At 50.5% G+C, this 20,480-nt stretch overlaps 1 protein-coding gene across 1 annotated transcript in view; it reads left to right on the top strand.

The window, feature by feature from the left end:
* The window catches only part of LGR6 (leucine rich repeat containing G protein-coupled receptor 6), a 173,140-nt gene extending 167,410 nt beyond the window's left edge, over window positions 1-5,730 (top strand). Inside the window, exons 17-18 of the mRNA XM_063178014.1 lie at window positions 1,630-1,710; window positions 3,196-5,730. Coding sequence (XP_063034084.1) covers window positions 1,630-1,710; window positions 3,196-4,433 — 1,319 coding nt within the window. The 3' untranslated portion in view covers window positions 4,434-5,730. The remainder of the gene's footprint in view (window positions 1-1,629; window positions 1,711-3,195) is intronic.
* Window positions 5,731-20,480: the final 14,750 nt, after the last annotated feature.

The following is a 20,480-nucleotide window of genomic DNA, read 5'->3' as shown; positions in this document are numbered from 1 at the left end:
TAACCTGGGCTTAAAACCAGGCTTTGAGGAGAAAATGGATGGCACAGGTTACACTTTCCCAAGGGCTGGGTCTCAGCAGAGCACAGCAAGGCAAGGCTGTGTCTGTTTTATTTGGGTATCGTGACTGCACATCACAGCCTCCGCACTGTGGCTGGAAAAGACACTGGAGATTTATAAGACTATAAAATACAAGGATGAAATATTTTTCCATCCCACTGTGAGGGTTTCCTTGCCAGGCTCCAAAGCAGCAGTAATATTTCAATTCTTACACAGACAGATTTTAAAAATGACCTTTTTTTCCAAAGCTCCCTGAAGCCGAGAAAGCCATGAAGCTTGTCAGGAGGCACTAAAGATAGCACGTTATTTGTCATCATCCTTTAATCAAATAATCCCAGTCACATTTTCAAACACAGGCAGGGAGCACAGCTCTTGAGAGGCACCACTTCTAAACAGATTAGACACATCAATCCCACTCAGGTCAGCCTTATCTGTGGGCATTTGCCTTCCTGGCCAGTGTCTAAGCTGCCAGGTGCACACCTGGGCTCCAGCATCAGTCCATTCATCCAAGAGAGAGCTCATCCCACAGCCACAGATCCAACTCTCTGGCTACTAGGTTGTAGCAAGAACAAAACCACATCCTTTCCCTTTCCTCCTGCTGGTAGAACACCCTCCCAAACTCTCCACTGGGAGCTGGTGCCACAGCTGGGAATGGGGCAGCAGGACAGAGCTGTCCTCACCGTGTCCAGCCAGCAGGACTTTGGGAACAGGAGCAAGGAACAAAGAAGAAAAGTCGTGGATTAGGCTGAGAGGATGCCATTCACCCTGGTGACAGCCTGCACTGAACACACAGCTGAGGGCTCAGCCCCATCCCCTTCCAGCAGCTCCTTCTCAGCCAGGGGCTCTGCCTGACCCTCAGCAAGCCCAGCCTGGCTCGGGGTGCAGAGATGCTGCTGCAGGGCTGGGCTCTGCAGCCTGGCTGCACAAACCCCATGGCTGCAGAGTCTGCAAATCCCTCAGCAAATCCTGGGAACATCCACGATCAAAAACAGGGCACCACAGTCCCAGGATTTTACAGGACATAAAATAACACAATAAATGTTGTGTTCCCTTGTCTCTTTGCTGAGGAACTGCTTGGTGGTGGTTGCTGCTGACAAAACATTTGTGCTGCAAGAAGAGGCTGATGGTTCCCTCTGAACAAAGCCCCAAAATCCCTGTTGATGAACAAATATTGGACAAGGCCTGCCCAGAGAGCTCCCATGGAGAAGCTGCATTTGAAGGCTTTGTGTTCTTTAACCACACAGGCTGGAGGATTTCTTTACTTTTAATAAAGAGTGCTGGGAGGAGGGAACCACAGTCCCACAGCTCTGGGATCTGGGGCTCTCACACTTCAAATGTTGAGAGCAACCTAAAAACAGAAGGGTTGGCTACACTGCAACCCACCAACGTTTACAAGATCTTCTCCCTCTGCAGCAGTGACTGCAGGGGACAAACTGCACACCAGCAGCTGCTTTGAACTGGCTGGGAAGGTCTGTGTGCAGGACAGGCAGCAGGAAAAGCTCCTGACCCACTTGGCTCTGATGGTTCTGCTGGTTCTTATCTGAGCACCATTTCTTGTTCTTTCCTCCCCAGATGACCTGGATGCAGATGATCTTCAGCTGGACCTTGAGGAATCCAAGCTGCACCCCACAATTCAGTGCACACCAAGCCCAGGTGAGCAGCCAGGGAAACCCTTTGAACAGAGTTGGGATCTTTGAGCTTCTCTCAATGCCCAGGATCCCCCACGACCTTACAGATCAGAAAGGTTGGGCTTAGACCAAGTGGGGGACAGGTGAGGAGTCTCCTTCTCCCCCTTGGATGCAGCTGCTCTCCCAGGTCAGGAAAACCAGAGCAGGAACTCCAGGTACCACCAGCTCCTCCATCCACTGACCTGCTGCCCTCAGCTCTGGTTCTCCTGATTTCCTGACACTCAGCTTTGCCTCATCCAGCCTGGAATTTTGCATGGCAGGCCTTGTCCTTGGTGTCCTGATCACACCCATGGCACTGCAAACTGCAGGGACACTTTGCTCTGTGTCCTGAGGAAGGGGAGGGGAGGCACTGGGCTGCACATGCTGGCTGGGGCTCAAGGAAGTTTCCTTCTGATTTTGTCCCTGTTCATAGCTCAGTGGGGTCCTACACAGGCACACCTGGAGGCTGCAGAGGTCTGGTTCCAGCCAGCCTGCTGTGGGACACTGACAGGGACAGACTTCACCAGTTGTTCCACTGAGTTTGTTGCAAAAGGAATAAGATTTCAGCTGAGGGCATGTCCTGCTGCCTGGCACTCTGAGCTTCACCTCCTTAGAAATGAAAAAGCTTTCTCCATTTCCCCTAATTATTTTGCTCTCTACCACCTAAAACTTCTACCACCCTGCTTTTGTTTTTGCTGAGCCACTCACTCAAACATCCCAACCCCTCCCCTCAAACATCCCAATCCCTCCCAGAGGCAATTTTATACCATTGCCCACTCTCTTCTTTTTTCAGGTTCCAGACCAGTTATCTTTTTACTCCTCCATGACCTTCCCTTACTCACTTCCCCCTCCATACACTTCTATTCTTTCTTTCTCCTGACACCTTCCATGTTCTGCCTGCCCAGACCCCTCTGTCCCTTCCCTGCCACCCCAGCTCCCTCCCTCTCTCCCTCATGCCCAGGCACTTCACCTCCTGGTGCTCATCCCCATTCATGCAGAGTGAATGAAGAGGTGCAGACACCTCTTAGCCAAGGTCTTGAGTGCACAGAGAGAGGCTGGCAGTGCCAGAGCAGGATGCAGCATCCTGGCAGATCTCCACACTCCCAGCTCCCCGGGGGAACGTGAGGAGGAGCAGGGAATGGCAGAGGAGCCCAAATAACAGGCTCACGCCAGAGGAGTCTGCAGTCATGACTTTTTTACATTTTAGGAGCACTGATCAGTTTGTTGCTTTTTTTATTTTATTTTGACCCCACCCTGCACCTTCTTCCCACCCTAGACAAGATCTGAGAGGGTGCCAGAGGCACTCCAGTGTGAGGGCAGGAGCACAGGGGAGACCCAAGAGGCAGCTGCAGAAGAGGGGGGACAATGTCATATTTTCCAAGGCACTCATGTGGCTGGTGGGGCCAGGAGAGGGCTGGAACTTGGAGAGAGGCAGTTCCTGCTGGGTGTAACTCTGGGGTTTGTCTTGCAGGTCCCTTCAAGCCCTGTGATCACCTGTTTGAGAGCTGGATCATCCGCCTGGGAGTCTGGCTCATCGTCCTGGTCTCGGTGCTCTGCAACGGGCTGGTCATCCTGGCTGTCTTTGCCTCCCCCAGCTACCTGTCCCCGGTGAAGTTCCTGGTGGGCTCCATCGCCGGGGCCAACCTGCTGACGGGCATCTCGTGCAGCATGCTGGCCCTCGTGGACAGCCTCACCTACGGCCGCTTCGCCCGCTACGGCGCCCGATGGGAGACGGGCGCGGGCTGCAGGGTGACAGGGTTCCTGTCCGTGCTGGCCTCCCAGGCTGCCATCTTCCTGCTGACCCTGGCTGCTGTGCAGTGCAGCCTCTCGGCCTCCTGCGTGCGGGGATACGGGAAGTCCCCGTCCCTGGGCAAGGTCAAGGCCGCCGCCTGTTGCTGCCTCTTGTTGTCCTCTGTGGCCGCCATCCTGCCTCTCTTCTCCATTGGGGAATATGGAGCATCCCCTCTGTGCCTCCCATACCCCATCCCAGAGGGGAAACCCAGCAGCCTGGGCTTCACCGTGGCCTTGGTGATGACAAACACGCTCTGCTTCCTGACCATCACGGGCACCTACATCCGCCTCTACTGCAGCCTGCTCAAGGGGGAGTTCAGCGCTGTCTGGGACTGCGCCATGGTCAAGCATGTGGCCTGGCTGATCTTCACCAACTGCCTCCTCTACTGCCCAGTGGCCTTCCTCACCTTCTCCTCTACCCTCAATCTCTTCCTTATCACCCCAGAGGTCATCAAATCCATCTTCCTTGTGGTCCTGCCCCTGCCCGCCTGCCTGAACCCCTTGCTCTACCTGCTCTTCAACCCCCACTTCAGAGATGACTTCCGCCTGCTGAGGCAGAAAGGGCAGGACAAGAGCAGCTTCCCCCAGTCCTGCAGGGCTGATGACATGGAGAAAAGCTCCTATGACTCCACCCAGGCTCTGGTGAACTTCTCTGACATCGACCACATGTGTGAGACACCTGATTCCCTGGGAGTGCGGCCCATCCTTGACAGCTACAGCTTCCCCTCCATGGCGCTCATCCCCTGCCAGCAAAGGGTGGGCACCAGGGGCAAGGAGAGGGGCTGCTCTGAGCACTGCCCCTGCCTCAATGACAGTGAGGTGCTGATAACTCCAGAGAGCCGGGATCTGTCTGGCAGCAGCCTCCGGATAACCTTCTTCCCCTCCCCAGCCACGCCGCCCTACACATCTCACTTATAACCCTGCTGGGAGCAGCCGTGGGAACGGCCCCACAGCCCACACCGAGGGCCAAAACCAGTGCCCAGGGGCCAGCAAGGTGACACAAACGGCTCCCTGAAAAGCACCAGTACAATCTGTCTACCCTCATCCCCATCACACCTGCCTGGGCAACAGGCACCGCTCTGCCAGCTGCCCCTGGCCTGGAAGGGCTCTGACTGAGCTCCAGACACTCAGGGCTGGCCATGGGAGGAGACAATCCCTGTGTGAGTCTCACTTCTGCTAGGAACTGCCTGGGAGAGAGCCCCCCTGGCTCAGGAAGTGGGTCAGGGAAAGCTCCTCCTGCCCACCCTGCAGCATCACCAGCCAGGAGGAGCCTGCAGCAAAGCCAAGCTTGTGTTCCCAAGGCAGAGACCTCTTGGCCAAAGCCATGGCTCTGTGGCAACCCCTGGAAATGGCCACCTGTGAGGACATGGCCACCCACAGGAACCCCAGGCCTTGTCCTCTAGGGCTCTCTGCAGGTCCCACACACCCCTGGAAATGGGCTGGTGCCTGCCTCACACCACCAAAAGCAGCAAATCCATGTGTACACCTGAGTTTTGGACACCTCTACTTTGGGAATCCCCATTCATTCGCTGGGAGCCTCATGGGTTGGACACAACCCTCACTTCCAGCCAAGCCCCGGAGCTGGGGATGCTCAGCCTTTCAATCTGACCCACAGAGTCTCACAAGGGGTCTCTGAAACCCACAGCAGCCAAACCCAAACAGTTCCCAGAGAATCCCATGTGCTCTGCCTGAGGTCACCCAGCAGCACCAAGCCAAGGCACCCAAGGGCACAGCAGGCCCCCTCAAACAGCACAGCACACCTGGGGCACTCCTGTCTGCAGCCACCTGCTCCTGGTCAGACATGGTGAGAATGGGGTCTGGCTGCTGCCTCCTTGCCCCCAAACCTCACCCCTGGAAGAGGCTCTTGGTTCTGGGTACATGTCCCACACACAGTGGAGCCACTTTGGGCACTGCATGTGCCTTCTCCTGTTTTAAGGGCAGGCAGCTAGTGTAGAAGGAGGAAAGAGAAATCAGCATTGTGGGATGGTGGCATCAGGAGGACACAGGCCACTGGGAACAGCCTCAAATCCCTTCCCTGCCGCTCAGGGATCTCCCAATCCTCTGACTCCATCACAAACCCTCCCAGTGCCCCCAGTGCAGCAGGGAGCCCTGTGCTCAGGGCTCAGGCCTGGGCAAAGCTTTGGTTCTGCTGACGTTACTGCAGCTGTTTGTCACTCATTTTCATGAGATAATAAATGAGCCCTGTTGCTGACCAGTGGCTGGTTTCTGTCCTCTTTCACATGAGGAGACCTTGGTGGTTCCCTTGGCAGCTGCTGTGCCTTGGGTGCTGTCTGCACTGCCAGAGTGAGAGCTGAGAAATTGTGTTGTGTCCATGTGAGTTGGTACCACCCTCCCCAGCCCTGCTCTCAGAGGGAAGAGCCAAATCACCTTCATGCAGCAGCATTGTGGCACCAGGTGCCTCTCCAGGTCCCATGTGAGACCCTGTATCCTGGGATCTGCTGCTCAGGGGTTTGAGTTTGTGACCAGGACAGATCTGTGGCATCAGAGTGCAAGGACATCATGTAACAGAGTCTATGCAAAGCCAGACTCACCAGACAGATCCTGGCTCTGCTTCCCTCCTCTGCACTTGAGGCCTGTGGTCTTATCTCAAGATGAGAAACTTGAGAGATACCAAGAAATCAGAGGAACAAGATCCAACAATTAGAGAAGAGGGTGGGACCCCCAAATTTAGTGACAAAATCCAAAGCTCTGCTACAGTCTTCAGGTGGGAACTGTGAAAAACATGGCCTGTTGTGAGACTTGAATCCTGATCCAGACCTCTGATATCCTACACGTGCTCAAAATCTGTTTTCATGTTTGGCTCATTAAAAACAGAGCCAGGAAGACCGTGGGTGATAATGACAGGGCTGGTACAGGTGAAAGCACTGCCCTTCCCATGAACAATTCCTCCAGGAAGCTGTGGAAAAGTCCACTGTGGGTCTGCATAAAAGCTCTCTGGATTGTGTGGGTGTCCTTGATCAATGGGGGACTTCCCACACCCTCTCCTCCCAGATGAAGCAATGGCCAGCAGCCCTGCAGGGCCTGTCTGTGCCAGAGCCAGCCCAGGACAGCCAAAAGGAGACCCTCAGCACCTCACTCACCCCTCAGGGCTCCACAGCAGATGCTGCCCATGGATGTGCTGACCATTACTTGAGCTCACCCAGGATCCCCACTGCACCCTTTTTCTGCCTCACTGATGTCTGCAGGCATGGAGGGTGTCCCCAGTGAGCAAAGGACAGGCTGCAGAGCATCTCTGGGGAAGGAGGGACAGACAGAGCACCAGATCACCCCAAAGGGCCCTGAGCCCCAAAAGCAGACATGCTGCAAAGCACAGGAGCTTTTCCTCACTGCTCAGGAGGAAAGAGTCCCTTGGCTCCCTCCAGGGAAGCTCAGTTTCCTCTGAAAGCCAATGCCCATCTCCTGGCAACTCAGGAATTGTCAGCTCAGAGAGAACAAAGCTCCTTGGAGCACTGCTCAATGCACCAGCCAGGATTCTCTTACCCAGCTCCCATGGGCACGGAGCCCTCCCACACATTGCTGCTGCACAGGCAGTCAGGGGAGTTTAGCTGAGCACAAGCTGGCCATGGAGCAGGGATCTGCTTAACTGAGCACAAGCTGGCCATGGAGCAGGGATCTGCTTAACTGAGCACAAGCTGGCCATGGAGCAGGGATCTGCTTAACTGAGCACAAGCTGGCCATGGAGCAGGGATCTGCTTAACTGAGCACAAGCTGGCCATGGAGCAGGGATCTGCTTAACTGAGCACAAGCTGGCCATGAAGCAGGGATCTGCTTAACTGAGCACAAGCTGGCCATGGAGCAGGGATCTGCTCCCTCTGCTCCCTCTGCTGCCCAGGCCACAGCAGCCCCTCAGAGCCCATGGCAGCAGGCACAGCCTGAAGGCCTCTCTGGGCTGTGCTCCTTGCAGGGCTGCTAAGGGGAAGGAGGGAGCACAAACACAGAGCTGTGTTGTACAGTTGCATCCTGTACTGACCAAAGAGGTGCCCAAGAAACAGTGAAATGTGGATCTGCAGGAAACAGAAAGCAGCACCTTTCTATTTCTGCTTCAGGCCATAAATCCAGAGTATGAGCTCTCTGGAAAATGCTCATTGAAATGCCTTTCCCCACATCTCTAACAGTGTACATGTCTTTCCACTCTACCAAGCACTAACTTCAACAACTTCTTTAAAAAATGTAAAAGTAAAAGCAATCCCACACCACTCCACCTCCCTTCCTAGCAGCTGGTGTGGTCCTTACTGGTGCCACCCTGCCCACCTTGTGGTACCTGGGGTGACTCTGGGCTCTGCAGGCAGCACATTCCACCTGGATTGGCCAGTCCCACACCCATGCTGGAGTCAGCTTAGACTGTGTCACCCACTTCTGGCCACCAGCACAGGTGTGAAATGACCTCAGCAAGGCCAGAACACAGGGAAGTTCTTGCTCCCCATCCTCCACCAGCAAGAGTTCATGAGGCTGCTCTGGTCAGGTGAGACCCCACCTGCAGCTGCCTCCACTTCTTGGGCTACCAACACAAGGTAATGTGGACCTGTGGGAACGGGTTCAGAGGAGGCCACCACACTGACCACAGGGCTGGAGCCCCTCTGCTCTGCAGCCAGGCTGGGAGAGCTGGGGGTGCTCACCTGGGGAAGAGACAACTCCAGGGAGAGCTCAGAGCTCCTTCCAGGGCCTAAAGGGGCTCCAGGAGAGCTGGAGAGGGACTGGGAACAAGGGATGGAGGGACAGCACACAGGGAATGGCTTCCACTGCCAGAGGGCAGGGGTGGGTGGGATATTGGGAAGGAATTCTTGGCTGTGAGGGTGGGCAGGCCCTGGCACAGGGTGGCCAGAGCAGCTGGGGCTGCCCCTGGATCCCTGGAAGTGTCCAAGGCCAGGTTGGACGGGGCTTGGAGCAACCTGGGATAGTGGAAGTTGTCCCTGCCCATGGCAAGGAGTGGAATGAGTTGAGCTTTAAGGTCCCTTCTGACCCAAATCATTCAGGTTCCATTATTTTAAGTGGAGCTAGGCTGGGAGTCCCACTGTGATAAGGCCACAGTTCTGAGCTGATGGACACACTGCAACAGCCCAAGTGGGCAGGAGGGCACTGAGGTGCTGGGCCAAGCTGCCAGGGAGGAGGCTCAGGCCATTGTGGGCTGCATTCTAGCTGAGGAGCAGTGTTGGGGGTGGCAGGGTGACAGGCACAACTGCTCTGGAAGCCATTGTCAGGGCTGGGCACCTCTGAGGTTTCCCCTGCACGTCAGCAAGGCACTGCCAGGACAGCCTGAAGGGCAGACATGGCATGTGTGAGGAGGATTTTGGCCCTGAGGGACCCGGAAGCATTGTGTGGCAGGACAATGTGGAGGCAGCGTGCAGGCACGCTCAGATGTTCATTTTCCCCTCGTCCAGCCCTCCTGGCTGGAGATGTGCAGCTCCTCTGAAAGAGAGCCAGCAGAGCAAGCACCCTACGGGATTGTTTTTCAACCTCATTGTTTTTTCCACCAACACTGTGATTTCTGTAAGACTGGGCCATGATTGGGAACGTTTGGGAGGGCAGCACGGCTGTGGCCACGGGCGTGCAAGTGATGAGGAACAAACTGTGCATGGGGTGGCAATGTCTGACACTGACCTCCTTGGAGGCCAAAGGAAAACAGACATTTTGGAGAATGCAAGGCCATCTTCAGCACTGGGATGGACCACACATCAGGTCTGGCAGGTGACCTCAGCAGTTCCAGGTCAGATCTGATCTACCAAGGGGTTAGCACCTTGTTCCTGCTCTCCAGTGACACAAAACCACATTCACTTTCTCAGGAAATCTCTTCCATTACTGCCCCAGGCCTGATGGCAATTCCTAGACTCCTGTTCACACAACACTTGCTGGTTTGAACTCCTAGAAGCAAAACTGAAGAACTTCATCTCAGCGTTTTGTCTGTGAACATTTTCTTATCTGTAATTCCTGCTGGGATCTTTTCCCTGCCATCCAGGCCCCACTTTTCTCCATATGGACACTGTGCTCCCAGCTCTGAATCCCCACACATCTCTTCCTTCCATCACAGATCCAGGACAGGGCTGCTGCTTGGTGTGGTCCAGAGCAGGAGCATCACAAGGATCAAACAGATCAGCTTTTGTTCTCCAAGTGAAAGACACTGTGTTCTTCAATCTGTACTGCCCATGGTGGAGGCTTCCCTTGTATCTGCTCCACTGCATGGTCTCTGTCAGAGTTTCAAGGTGAAACAGTCAAAGATGGGCAGACTGGCACAGGAAAAGGTGAGATCTGGTGGATGTTCTCACAGAGGGCTCAGCTACAAAAGACACAGGGTTGTACCCCAAGAGAGCTGGGACCAGGGAAGGGCATGGAGCAAGAACCTCGTGGTGTCCTGTGCTGGGTAAAGGCCACATGGCCCTCATGCAGCCAAGAGCTGCCTGTCCCCAGAGCCTTCAGGTAGGAGCACAGTAAGTGGGGATCCCAGGGCTAAAGCCTCACATCCATCTGAAATTTGCCTTGCTCCAGCTGGATGTTTCCCACAGGCAGAGGAGGGGGAGGCAACACTTTGAGAGGTGATAGCCAGGAGCATGGTGCAGAGATTGGAGGTCACAGACATCTTTTATGAAAAATCCTTTCCTTAGGATTTTTCCTCCTGAGAAGCTGAGAGACCTCAGGGACAAAATGTAAACATTTATTATCTGCTGCTGTGGAATGCAACAGGTGCATCTGTGATTGGCCCATGTTGGTTGTTTCTAATTAATGGTCAATCACAGTCAGCTGGCTCAGACTCTCTGTCCGAGACACAAACCTTTGTTATCATTCCTTCTTATTCTATTCTTAGCTAGCCTTCTGATGAAACCCTTTCTTCTATTCTTTTAGTATAGTTTTAATATAATATATATCATAAAATAATAAATCAAGCCTTCTGAAACATGGAGTCAAATCCTCGTCTCTTCCCTCATCCTGGGACCCCTGTGAACACGGTCACAGTTGGAAGGGGCTGGAGAGTTCACAGTCTGCTCTGATTCCTCTGGCCAGTACACTCTCCTGTTCTGGGAAGGATTCTGTTGGGAAGCAGAAGTATCCTTGGAAATATTCTGCTCAGACCCCTACATTTTTTCAAAATTTTTCACCTACCTACTATTCTTCCTAACCGCTATACTACTTGACCCCAAACACTGTGGAATAATAACAATAACAATAACAATAACAATAACAATAATAATAATAATAATAATAATTTTAACACTTATAACTGAAAAAGGGCCATGAACTTGGTGAGTAGAGGCAAAAATTGGCTCCTCCTCTCAACAAACATCATTCTACATCCATGTTTACACCACAGTGTGAGAAAAGCTGATCCTGAATTGCTGCCAGTCCAGGTATAAAACCCAGTAGCCACTCCACACCACCTAGGAAAGGTTTGAGGTTAATTCTCAACAAAAACAACAAAGGCCACTTTCAATATGGATGCTGCCCTGAACCAGCAAAGAGAGGAGGATGGAACCAGATGAGTTGTTTTGGTGCCACTGACAACTTTTCCCAAAATGAGCTGTTCAGGAAACTACAGCCTTCAGCAGCACAGCTAAATCAACTCTAATCCTGAAGCAGATGGTAAATTGAGTCCAAGGTTGCCACTGAGGTTCAAGGAGTGCCCAGAAGAAGTTCTGGCTCCTACACATCTGGGCTCTTCCTCCCCTTTGCTGTCCTGCCCCATGAAGCCAGTCAACAAACAAAAAAACAATTGCACCAAAAAATCTGCAGTTGTTTTACTCCAAGCCCTTGGGGGAAAAAGCCTTTTATGCTTTTAATATTCTGGTTTTCTCTTGCAATTTTGCCAATTGAGTTAATCAATTAAAATAACTGGATTATTTTCCTTGCCTAACCCTGCTAACCCACCTCTCCTCTTCCTTCTCCACTCACATTTAGACCTTTATTTTCCCCCTTCCTCCTCCCCTTTTATTTAACTCGTGTTTTGGAAAATTCCACAGCTGGAATTTCACATTTTCTTTTGTCCCCACGTTGGAGACATTTGAGAAAGACAGTGAGGGCAATGTCTCAATGGGCACAGTTACATCAGGGGCAAAGGGAAAGGACACATTAAGGCAAAGCAGGTTCCAGTTCCTGAGCCTGGCTTACCCTCCCCTGCCTTGCCATGACTGCCTGGCTGATAAACCCTCCATTCATCCCCATCTCTCTGACTTTACTACATCACTTCTTCCTCTCATTCTTGTTTCTGGGAATGCATTCCTGCTATGTGCATGCCTCATCACCCGACACAGAATAAAATCACTTGTAAGAGGAATAAAACTGCCCTGCACATCTGAAGGTGGCCAGTGTGAGTTGAGTGAGCAAAGCCTTGAAGAGTCCAATTCTCTCTTTTGACAAGTGCTGGGGCCTTCATTCCAAGAAAGACATTGAGGGGCTGGATCACCAGGGGAGGTTCAGGTTGGACATCATCAGAATAAATCAGGTGAGACTCCATTTTCTTCATGGTGGAAGAAGCCCATCCTTTATTCACATAACTCATTTTTATACAGTTTTACAGACCTCATGTGTGACTCCAATTGGTCAGGAGCTTTCTTGCCAATTACTTTATTGTTAGTAAAAGGTATTTTACTTGTCTATCAAATCTCTCTACTGTTAAGGGGTTTACATATTTTCTTCACTGGTTCTGATGGGATAGGTTTAATGTTTATGGAGGGTTTTTTTACCTAGGAATAGATTGTTATGTTAACAAACTGTTCACACCAGGATTGCTTTCACATGGACACTTGCAAAGTGCTAGCTGCGCTTAGAAGAAATGACAGGCCAGCCATCCATCCAACTGAGCAGGTCTGATTTTTTGAGGCCTTTCTTTTATAATTTTTCTACCATACTGCAAGAGGACATCAGGAGGGATTTCTTTCCTGAAAGATTTGTTAAGCACTGGAAGGGGCTACCCAGAGAGGTTTGGAGTCCCCATCCCGGCAGGGTCCAAAGAACACGTGGAGGTGGCTGGTGTCTCTAGTGTCTTGGTTTGAACAGACAGCTGTCTGCTAAGGAGGGCAGGAGCCTCCCTTGAAATGAAGAATGCAACACCTCCCCCCTCCAAATTATTATAATTTTGAAATTAAGAGGCTCTCAGGGAAAGATATGGGAATAGTAATAACAGTTCTTTACTAGGAAAATTAAAAATACAAATGCAATAAAACAACAACAAACCACTGCCAGAGTGAGAACAGGAGTTGCCCCCCTGTGTGCCAGGGCGGTGTCCCAGCCCCATGCCATGGGGGCTCAGCCCTCCTGCAGTGCCAGCTGTGGCTCTGCTGCAGCAGGGATCCTGCACAAGGGGGGAGTTTTCCTCTGCAGCTCCAGGGCTGCTGCAGATGGGCCTGGGCTCCCTCTGGCCATGCAGGGCAGCAGAAAGCTGCTCCTCTGGCAGTGCAGGGGGCAAAGGCTGCTGTGCTGTGCCAGGCTCAGATTGGATCCAGGCAGGAATGCTTGGCTCCTCCCCTGGGCGGAGCATCTCCCATGGGATGCTGGGATTGGCTCAGCCCTGCAGGGACACTCAGTGGCCATGGACCGCAGAGATCTCCTGGAGGGAGGGTTGGCTGTGGGAGAGATAAAGAAAAAACTGCCCCATGAACAGCAGAGAACTGCCCCAGCTCTGACAGATGGTGATAGAATACACACTTATCTTACAATCCAGGACATCTGGGCTGGGTGACAAGGTGGGGATTGGGCACAGGTTGTACACAATGACCTCGAGGTCCTTTCCAATATCAATGATTCTGTGATTCTGTGAATAAGGAACATCCCAGAGCCCCGGAGGCTTGCAGGGAACGAGGGGTTTGAGCTGACTGTGAGGTTGCTCCAGAGCCTCTCCAAGAGCACTACTGGAGCAGGCTGAGCAGATCTTTGCCTGTCAGAACAGCCAGGCTGGGGCCCTGTGTGCTCTGCAGGGAGCACAGGCAGGGATGGGGATGTGCTGACAAGGCAACTGGAGAGGGAATGGCAATTCCCAAGAGAGCACAGGCCCATCACACAGAGGCATTGCCCTGTCCCAACATCCAGGAGCCACTCTGGCTGTCACTGTCCCACCACCCGAGCTGGGACCAAGGTTCCTCTGCAGCTGCATCCCCACACTCACCAAGTGACTCCAGATTTTCTCACCAGCTCCATCCTGGGTTTCCCATCAGGGGACTCCATGAAAGTCTCAAATGTCCAGATCCTTACAAGAATTTAATTATGGTACAACAGCTAAATAACAAACTAACAGCTTGAGCTGGGGCCTCTGAGGAGGCACCCCAGAGAAAACTCTGAGCTTTTATCCCATCACCGTCTAAGGACAGGAAAATCTGGGGGGCCTTGGCTCCTGCCATGTCTCTGAGTGTCCAAGTCCATGGCCTGGCCACAGGACCCTGGGCCCTTTGTTGTGCAAAGAGTCAGCATTTCTCAGCTTCTTGCCTTGGGCTCTGGCCCTCAGAGCTCCACTGCAGCTCCATGGCAGCTCCAGTGCCACAGGCACTGAGGGCATTCTCTACCAGGCCACTCCTGTCACAGCAGTGGTGGCTGCTCCTGAGGCTGAACTGGAGCCTGGTCCTTTGGATTCTACTCTCATCCCTCAGAAGCCCTTACTTGTCCCCCAGATCTCCATGGAATGAGTGCACTGAGGTGAGGATTTTTGGAAAGCCCCTTCTCTTGCAGGTTTATCTGAAAATTCCAGTCTTCAAACAGCAGACACAAAGTTGGGAAGCCACAGCCAGACACCACACATGCTACACCACCACCTTCCTCATCCTCCCACGTGAGTAAGAAACAGCAAAAAGACTTTGCATCAGAGAAGTTGTACTGCACAGGCCGCTCCACATCTCCTCATCTCCCTTATCCACAGGCAGCTACAGATACCTTTAGCAGTCAGTATAGGAGAGAGGGCAGAGAGAAAATCATGGAATCATAGAATGGTTTGGGTTGGAAGAGACCTTAAAGATCATCTGCACAGGAGTCTGGAGAGGCACATCATAAGAAGAAGTGTTGGAGGAGGAAAGCCCTTGAGGTCTGTGGCACAGATCACAAGGAACAGATGCTAAATCCCCTGGCCCAGGTGACTCACAGAACCTCACGCCCCTCTACACAGCAGCTCTGGCAGGAGGTATTTCCTTCTCCAACTGAACTGGAGCTTCTGTCTTGCCTCCCTCCAGTGCTTGCTCCTGGCTCCTGACATTTCACATGCTCAGAGATCTCTTTGCCAGCTCTTAGCAGCAGAATCCCCCACCGGAGGTACTCAGTGCTCTGTCACTGCCTCATCAGTGATCAGGAGCACAGACACATTCTCTAAGCTCTTTTTCCTCCTTCCTAGCAGTGTATAATGACTGCTGTTAACAAAGCCTTGGGGAGCTTATAGTGAAGTGAATTTATCAACCAAGTGAAAAAGAGGAAAAAATCAGTATATAAAGTGCTTCATCCTTAACTGAGGGTCTGTGCTCCAAACACTGTGCCCAGGGATCCAACCCTCACCTCTAAATGCCTTCCACATGCTCAAAATTACAGCAGAAATTGCAGCAGCCTCACCATGTGCTCACCACGGGTTGAGATGCAGTTCACCTTCCAGAAACAGGTCTTTCCAACCTGAAAGTGGTTTTTTTTTAAATACAAATATGACATTTTTGCTCCAAAGAAAGTTTCTGAAAAGGGAAAAAAAAAAAAAAAAACAAAAAAACCAACAGAACTTACCAGAAGTTAGAGCTCAGTCAGACACAGGGAATAAAGAATGTTAGCTAAAGGCTGCTGAGCTGGATGAGATTCATCTCACAGCCATCAAGGACAGGCATGCCCAATCTTCTGCCAGAGCCTGGTTCTATGGGGACTCTGGGTGCACACCTCCATGGGATGGACCTTGAGGAGTTAAAATAAAGAGAAAATATAAAGAAACTTCATTTTCTGACAATCCATAGTATTGGGAACTTAATTTTCTGGTGAGTTCATTTTTCCTATTCAGTGTGATCTCCTATTTACCAGAATTTCAGGGACAGGAGGTATTGCTTATAGAAGAATTATGACTTTTACTGCCTATAGCCCCATAAAACTTTAAAGCACACGATGGCAGCAATCTTTCCTGCATAAAAGGCCTCCTATCCATTTCCCACCCCAACAACCCCATCACTCAGAGCACAATAACAGCTCCATTGCAATGCTACAGGCAAAAGAAAAACCCTTATGGCTTTCTTAATGAAACCTATACAAGGTGGGCATCACCATTTCAGTCTAGAGGGAGCAGGTGTCCAGAATCCAATAGCAACAGAGGAATCTACAGAAAAATTTTGCAGATATCAAGATTCTCAAAGCATCAGCTTTTTCAATAGTGTATAGGGAAAGAAACCTTTGCCTTTTTCATTTTATTTCCCTTCCATCCAGACCTTTTTGTGAATGAACAAATAAAATGTGAACTGACCTAGCTCCATATTCCCTGGACCTTATCTGACTAAAACACAGACTGGTTTAGAAAATACATTGTAAAGGATTGAGGGTTGCAAAACACAACTAAAGGAAGATTCTCCTGGCCCTGGTGAACTACACAGGGATTTTGGAGCACTGTCCCTATGCAAAGAAAGCCTGTAAGCAAAACGTGTTAGTAAAAACAGCAGTACCAGACAGAACACCTCTTAGTGGCAATTTATGATTTTGAAAAAATTTAGACTGTCCCAGATGTCCCAGATGCTGTAACAGCAACCAGCCTGTCCAAGGGATCTTTTAAAGGTTCTACACAGGGCAAAGTTAAATGTTAAAAAACTAATATAATATAATATAATATAATATAATATAATATAATATAATATAATATAATATAATATACAGAACCTACATACAAAATAAATACTGGAACATTTATGGTCCTCAATAGGATGTTTAGATTAAACTCAAATACAGCCCTTTATGCAGAGAGATAAAAGAAATCTAAAACAGTTTTGGTCAGACTAGGGTTCTGGAAGACCCCAGTCTAACCCCCTCCCCATAGCTAGGATAACCCCAAGGCCAGAACAGGCTGCTCAGCACCTTCTCCTGGTAAATTCTGAGCCCACCAAGGATAGAGATTCTCCCAGCTTCCCAGGACCTGTCCCAGAACTACACCACCAAGGCCAGGTCGGACAGGGTTTGGGAAGGTGTCTGTGCCCATGGCAGGGGCTGGGAAATGATGAGCTTTAATGTCCGTCCCAACTCAAAGCATTCTGTGGTTCTGTAACACCCAAATATTGCCCTGGTAAGGTTAGAGGGACCCTCATCTCCTGCCTCCCCGGGGGTTTCAGAAGAAGTCCCCGGGATCTTTCCAGCCACACTCACACACACCCGGAGCTCCCGGAGCTCTCCCAGCGCTGGCGCCGGCTCGGAACTGCCCTGCCCTCGTGTGGTGTGCGGGCACTGCTGCAGCTCCGACACACACAGACAGACAGACAGACACAGACACGGAGAGACACACACAGACACACAGACAGACACAGACAGACAGACAGACAGACAGTGGGACACACACAGACACACAGACACAGATACAGACAGACACACAGACAGACACAAAGACGCAGACACACAGACACACACACAGACAGATACACATGCAGACATGGACAGACAGACACACACACAGAGACACGGACAGACACACACAGATACAGAGAGACAGACACACACAGACACACACACAGACAAATACAGAGAGACAGACGGATAGACACACAGACACACACACAGACACACACACACAGGCTCAGACACACACACACAGAGACACAGACACACACAGACAGATAGACACACACACAGACACCAATACAGACAGACAGACAGATAGACACACACAGACAGACACACACACGGACACACAGACACACAGGCACAGACACACACACAGACACACAGACTCACGCAGACAGACACACACAGACATACAGACACACACACAGACACACACACAGACAGACACACACACACAGACACGCACAGACAGACACACAGATATGCACAGACAGACACACAGACACACACATACACACAGAGACGCACGGACACACACACACAGACATACAGACCCACAGACACACACACACAGACAGACACACAGACACAGACACAGACACACACACACACACACACACACACACACACACACACACACACAGAGACACACACAGACACACACACAGACACACACACGGACACACACACAGACATACAGACACAGACACACACACAGACACACAGACACACACACACACACACAGACACACAGACACAGACACACACACACACACACAGACATACAGACCCACAGACACACACACACACAGACACACAGACACTCCACAGCCCTGCAGATCCCCATGGATCCTCACACCATTGCAGGGGGCTGTGCAGTTGTGCTGGTGACACTCAGGCTCAGGGCTGTGCCTGACACATCCCATCCATGTGACGCCCCCCAACAGACTCGTGCCATTTCAAGCTCACTTCATCACAGGAGGTTTTCAAACTGCTGCTCAGACCACCCTTGTGAGGCTTCTCTTACAGTATTCCTGAATACATCCCCCAATTCCAGAACCTTGGTATCCCAAAGTCATTTTAAATTGACTCAAAGCTCTCACCTAAAGGACAGAAAAATTTGAAAAATTATCCAAAGTCTCAGCCCAGGAGCCAACAATTCTGTGACTTTTCTGAAAGCTGGAAAAAAATTCTGAACTACAGACACAGCACACCAGAAACAACAGCCAAAGGCAGTTATGAAAATACATAGATCTAAGGTCCCAGCAAAGAAATTTATCACAAGTCTCAGAGATCCCATTAAAGGGACATTTAGAAAATGCCCTCAGGGTGTCACTGATGAAACAATTGTGAAAATCATCAAGGCAATTGTAAAGCTGCCCTAGAGTCAAAACCATATGGATTTACTGGGAACATCGTGGTGATTGTAAAATTGCCCCAATAACATCACATAGAAGCCATTTTGGAAGTGATCTGTAATGTCAAAGCATAGCAATAAACACCTCATTAAAAGGACCATAAAAAAAAAACCAACTAAAAAATCCCACAAAGCATCCAGTATTAAAAATCTTTTGTGTGATATTTGGAAGTATTCTCATGGGGGCCTTTTGAAGGGATTTGTACAATGATCCCTCCATTTTTTATGGTTAGGTTTACAATAGTTCCTCTGTGGGAATTTGGGCTTACTCTTGATAGCTCCTTGGCAGTGTTTTTGGTCTCCTCTGTGTGTTTTCACAATAGTTCCATGATGGAGGTGGGGTATTTTTACAAGAGGCATTTCTTAGATTTTTGGAGACAGTTTACATAATGGTTATGTAACGGTGTCTTTGGGAAAGATCAGAGATGTGATTTAAAGGCCTGAGTGATGTATTTGTGAGTTTTCCCTGTTAAGTCACATTCACTGGACCCACTTCATGCTGTGAAGAGCAAAGTGGAGACAACCACAGTCACTGTGACCTCATGGAAAGGTAGAACAGCCATACTGTGGGCAGCTGGAGATGACACTACCCTGCCACTCATGGGAGGAGCAAACTGAATCTGCCACGAATATTTCCATTCATGACTGCAACAATTCCCAGCAGATCACTGAGATCAGCAGCCCAGTCTGGATCCCTCTTCCACCACTGCCCTGACAGCGAGCATGAGTTTCTCCCACAGGGATGGAGCTGACTTGCTCCACAGTGCAGCCAGATTGAAAACCACTGTATAAGAAGTGAGGGATCAAAGAGTGTGGCTTCTTCCCTCATCACAGCCACAACAGTCCTGCCCATCCCAAACTGGTAAACCACTGCTGAAGAAGAATCTGGAGCTCCCTGCTGCTGCTCAGACTTGAAGGAGAGCCTGGGTGCATATTGGCCTGTTTTTCCAGGAATATCAGTTTCTCTGATATAAGAGATCGCCTCTTCCTTCTTTCCAGCTGAAGAACATCCATTGGGTAACTGGACTGGAAGAGAATAAAAACATTTCTTAACACAGGGCTTGCAACAGGAGCTGAAATGCAGTAACTGAACATTTCTCCTGGAAACTGCAGCACAGGAATTGAGAACAAGCTCCTCAGATGAGCTGTTCCAAGCAGGAGCTGAAAACAGGAGGCACTTGGCAGTAGCCTTTGAGTGCCTCTGGCTGGTAAAGGATTATCCTCCAGAGGATTAATGTTCTCAAGAGGATATTCCCAAATCTGGTGGTGGCTTTTGTTAGTTTTGACATAAGAGACTTACAGTCAACCCAGTTCCAACATTTCTTCCTCTGCCTTCCCCAAACCATCCTTCTCCCACAGCACCACAATTTTGCATGCCCTGCAAGCACTGAGAATGGGCCCAGTGTGGGACCAAAGGGATCAAAGTCCTGGAAAAGAAGGAAACTTCTAATAACAGAAACTTCAACAGAAAATATTTTCTCTGTGAATGAACAATAAAACACATCAGTCTTGTGTCTACAAGTGCATGAGCCTCCAAAAAACTTTTTATACCTAAAGTATTTCAAATAAATCTTTTTTTTTATCAATCAGAATTGTTTGTAATGGTCCTGCCTGTACTCAGGCTAAAGCTCTCCTTGCTATCTCAGGGGCACATTTGGTTTGAGTCTCCAGAGTTCTTGCACACCTCCACTCCTTGAACAGTGCAGTGCCTGAGTCACACAGGCCCTGTGAGTTCCTGAATGTCCTGGATTGCCAAGCAATATGTATTTTATCACCTGTTAAGAGGTATGGCAGGTGTCTTCTGTTCAGTGGGCAGTTTGCCTTATCTCTTCCACACCCACTCCTCCCTCTGAGGGGACATCTGCTGATAAGAAGCCATTAAATGTCCCTGCATGGCTGATAAGAACTACAGCATCCCATTGGCAGATGTGAGCCCAGAGGGAGGAGCCAAGCATTCCTACCCGGATATAATCTGGAGATTCTGCAACACCAGCACAGCTTCTGCACTGGATTGCCCAGAGGAACAGCAGCTGCCTCTTCTTCCCCTGGATCTTCAGAGG

Source organism: Melospiza melodia, chromosome 28 (assembly GCF_035770615.1).
Source record: "Melospiza melodia melodia isolate bMelMel2 chromosome 28, bMelMel2.pri, whole genome shotgun sequence".
NCBI lineage: Eukaryota > Metazoa > Chordata > Aves > Passeriformes > Passerellidae > Melospiza > Melospiza melodia.
This window is presented reverse-complemented; position numbering and strand designations above follow the sequence as displayed.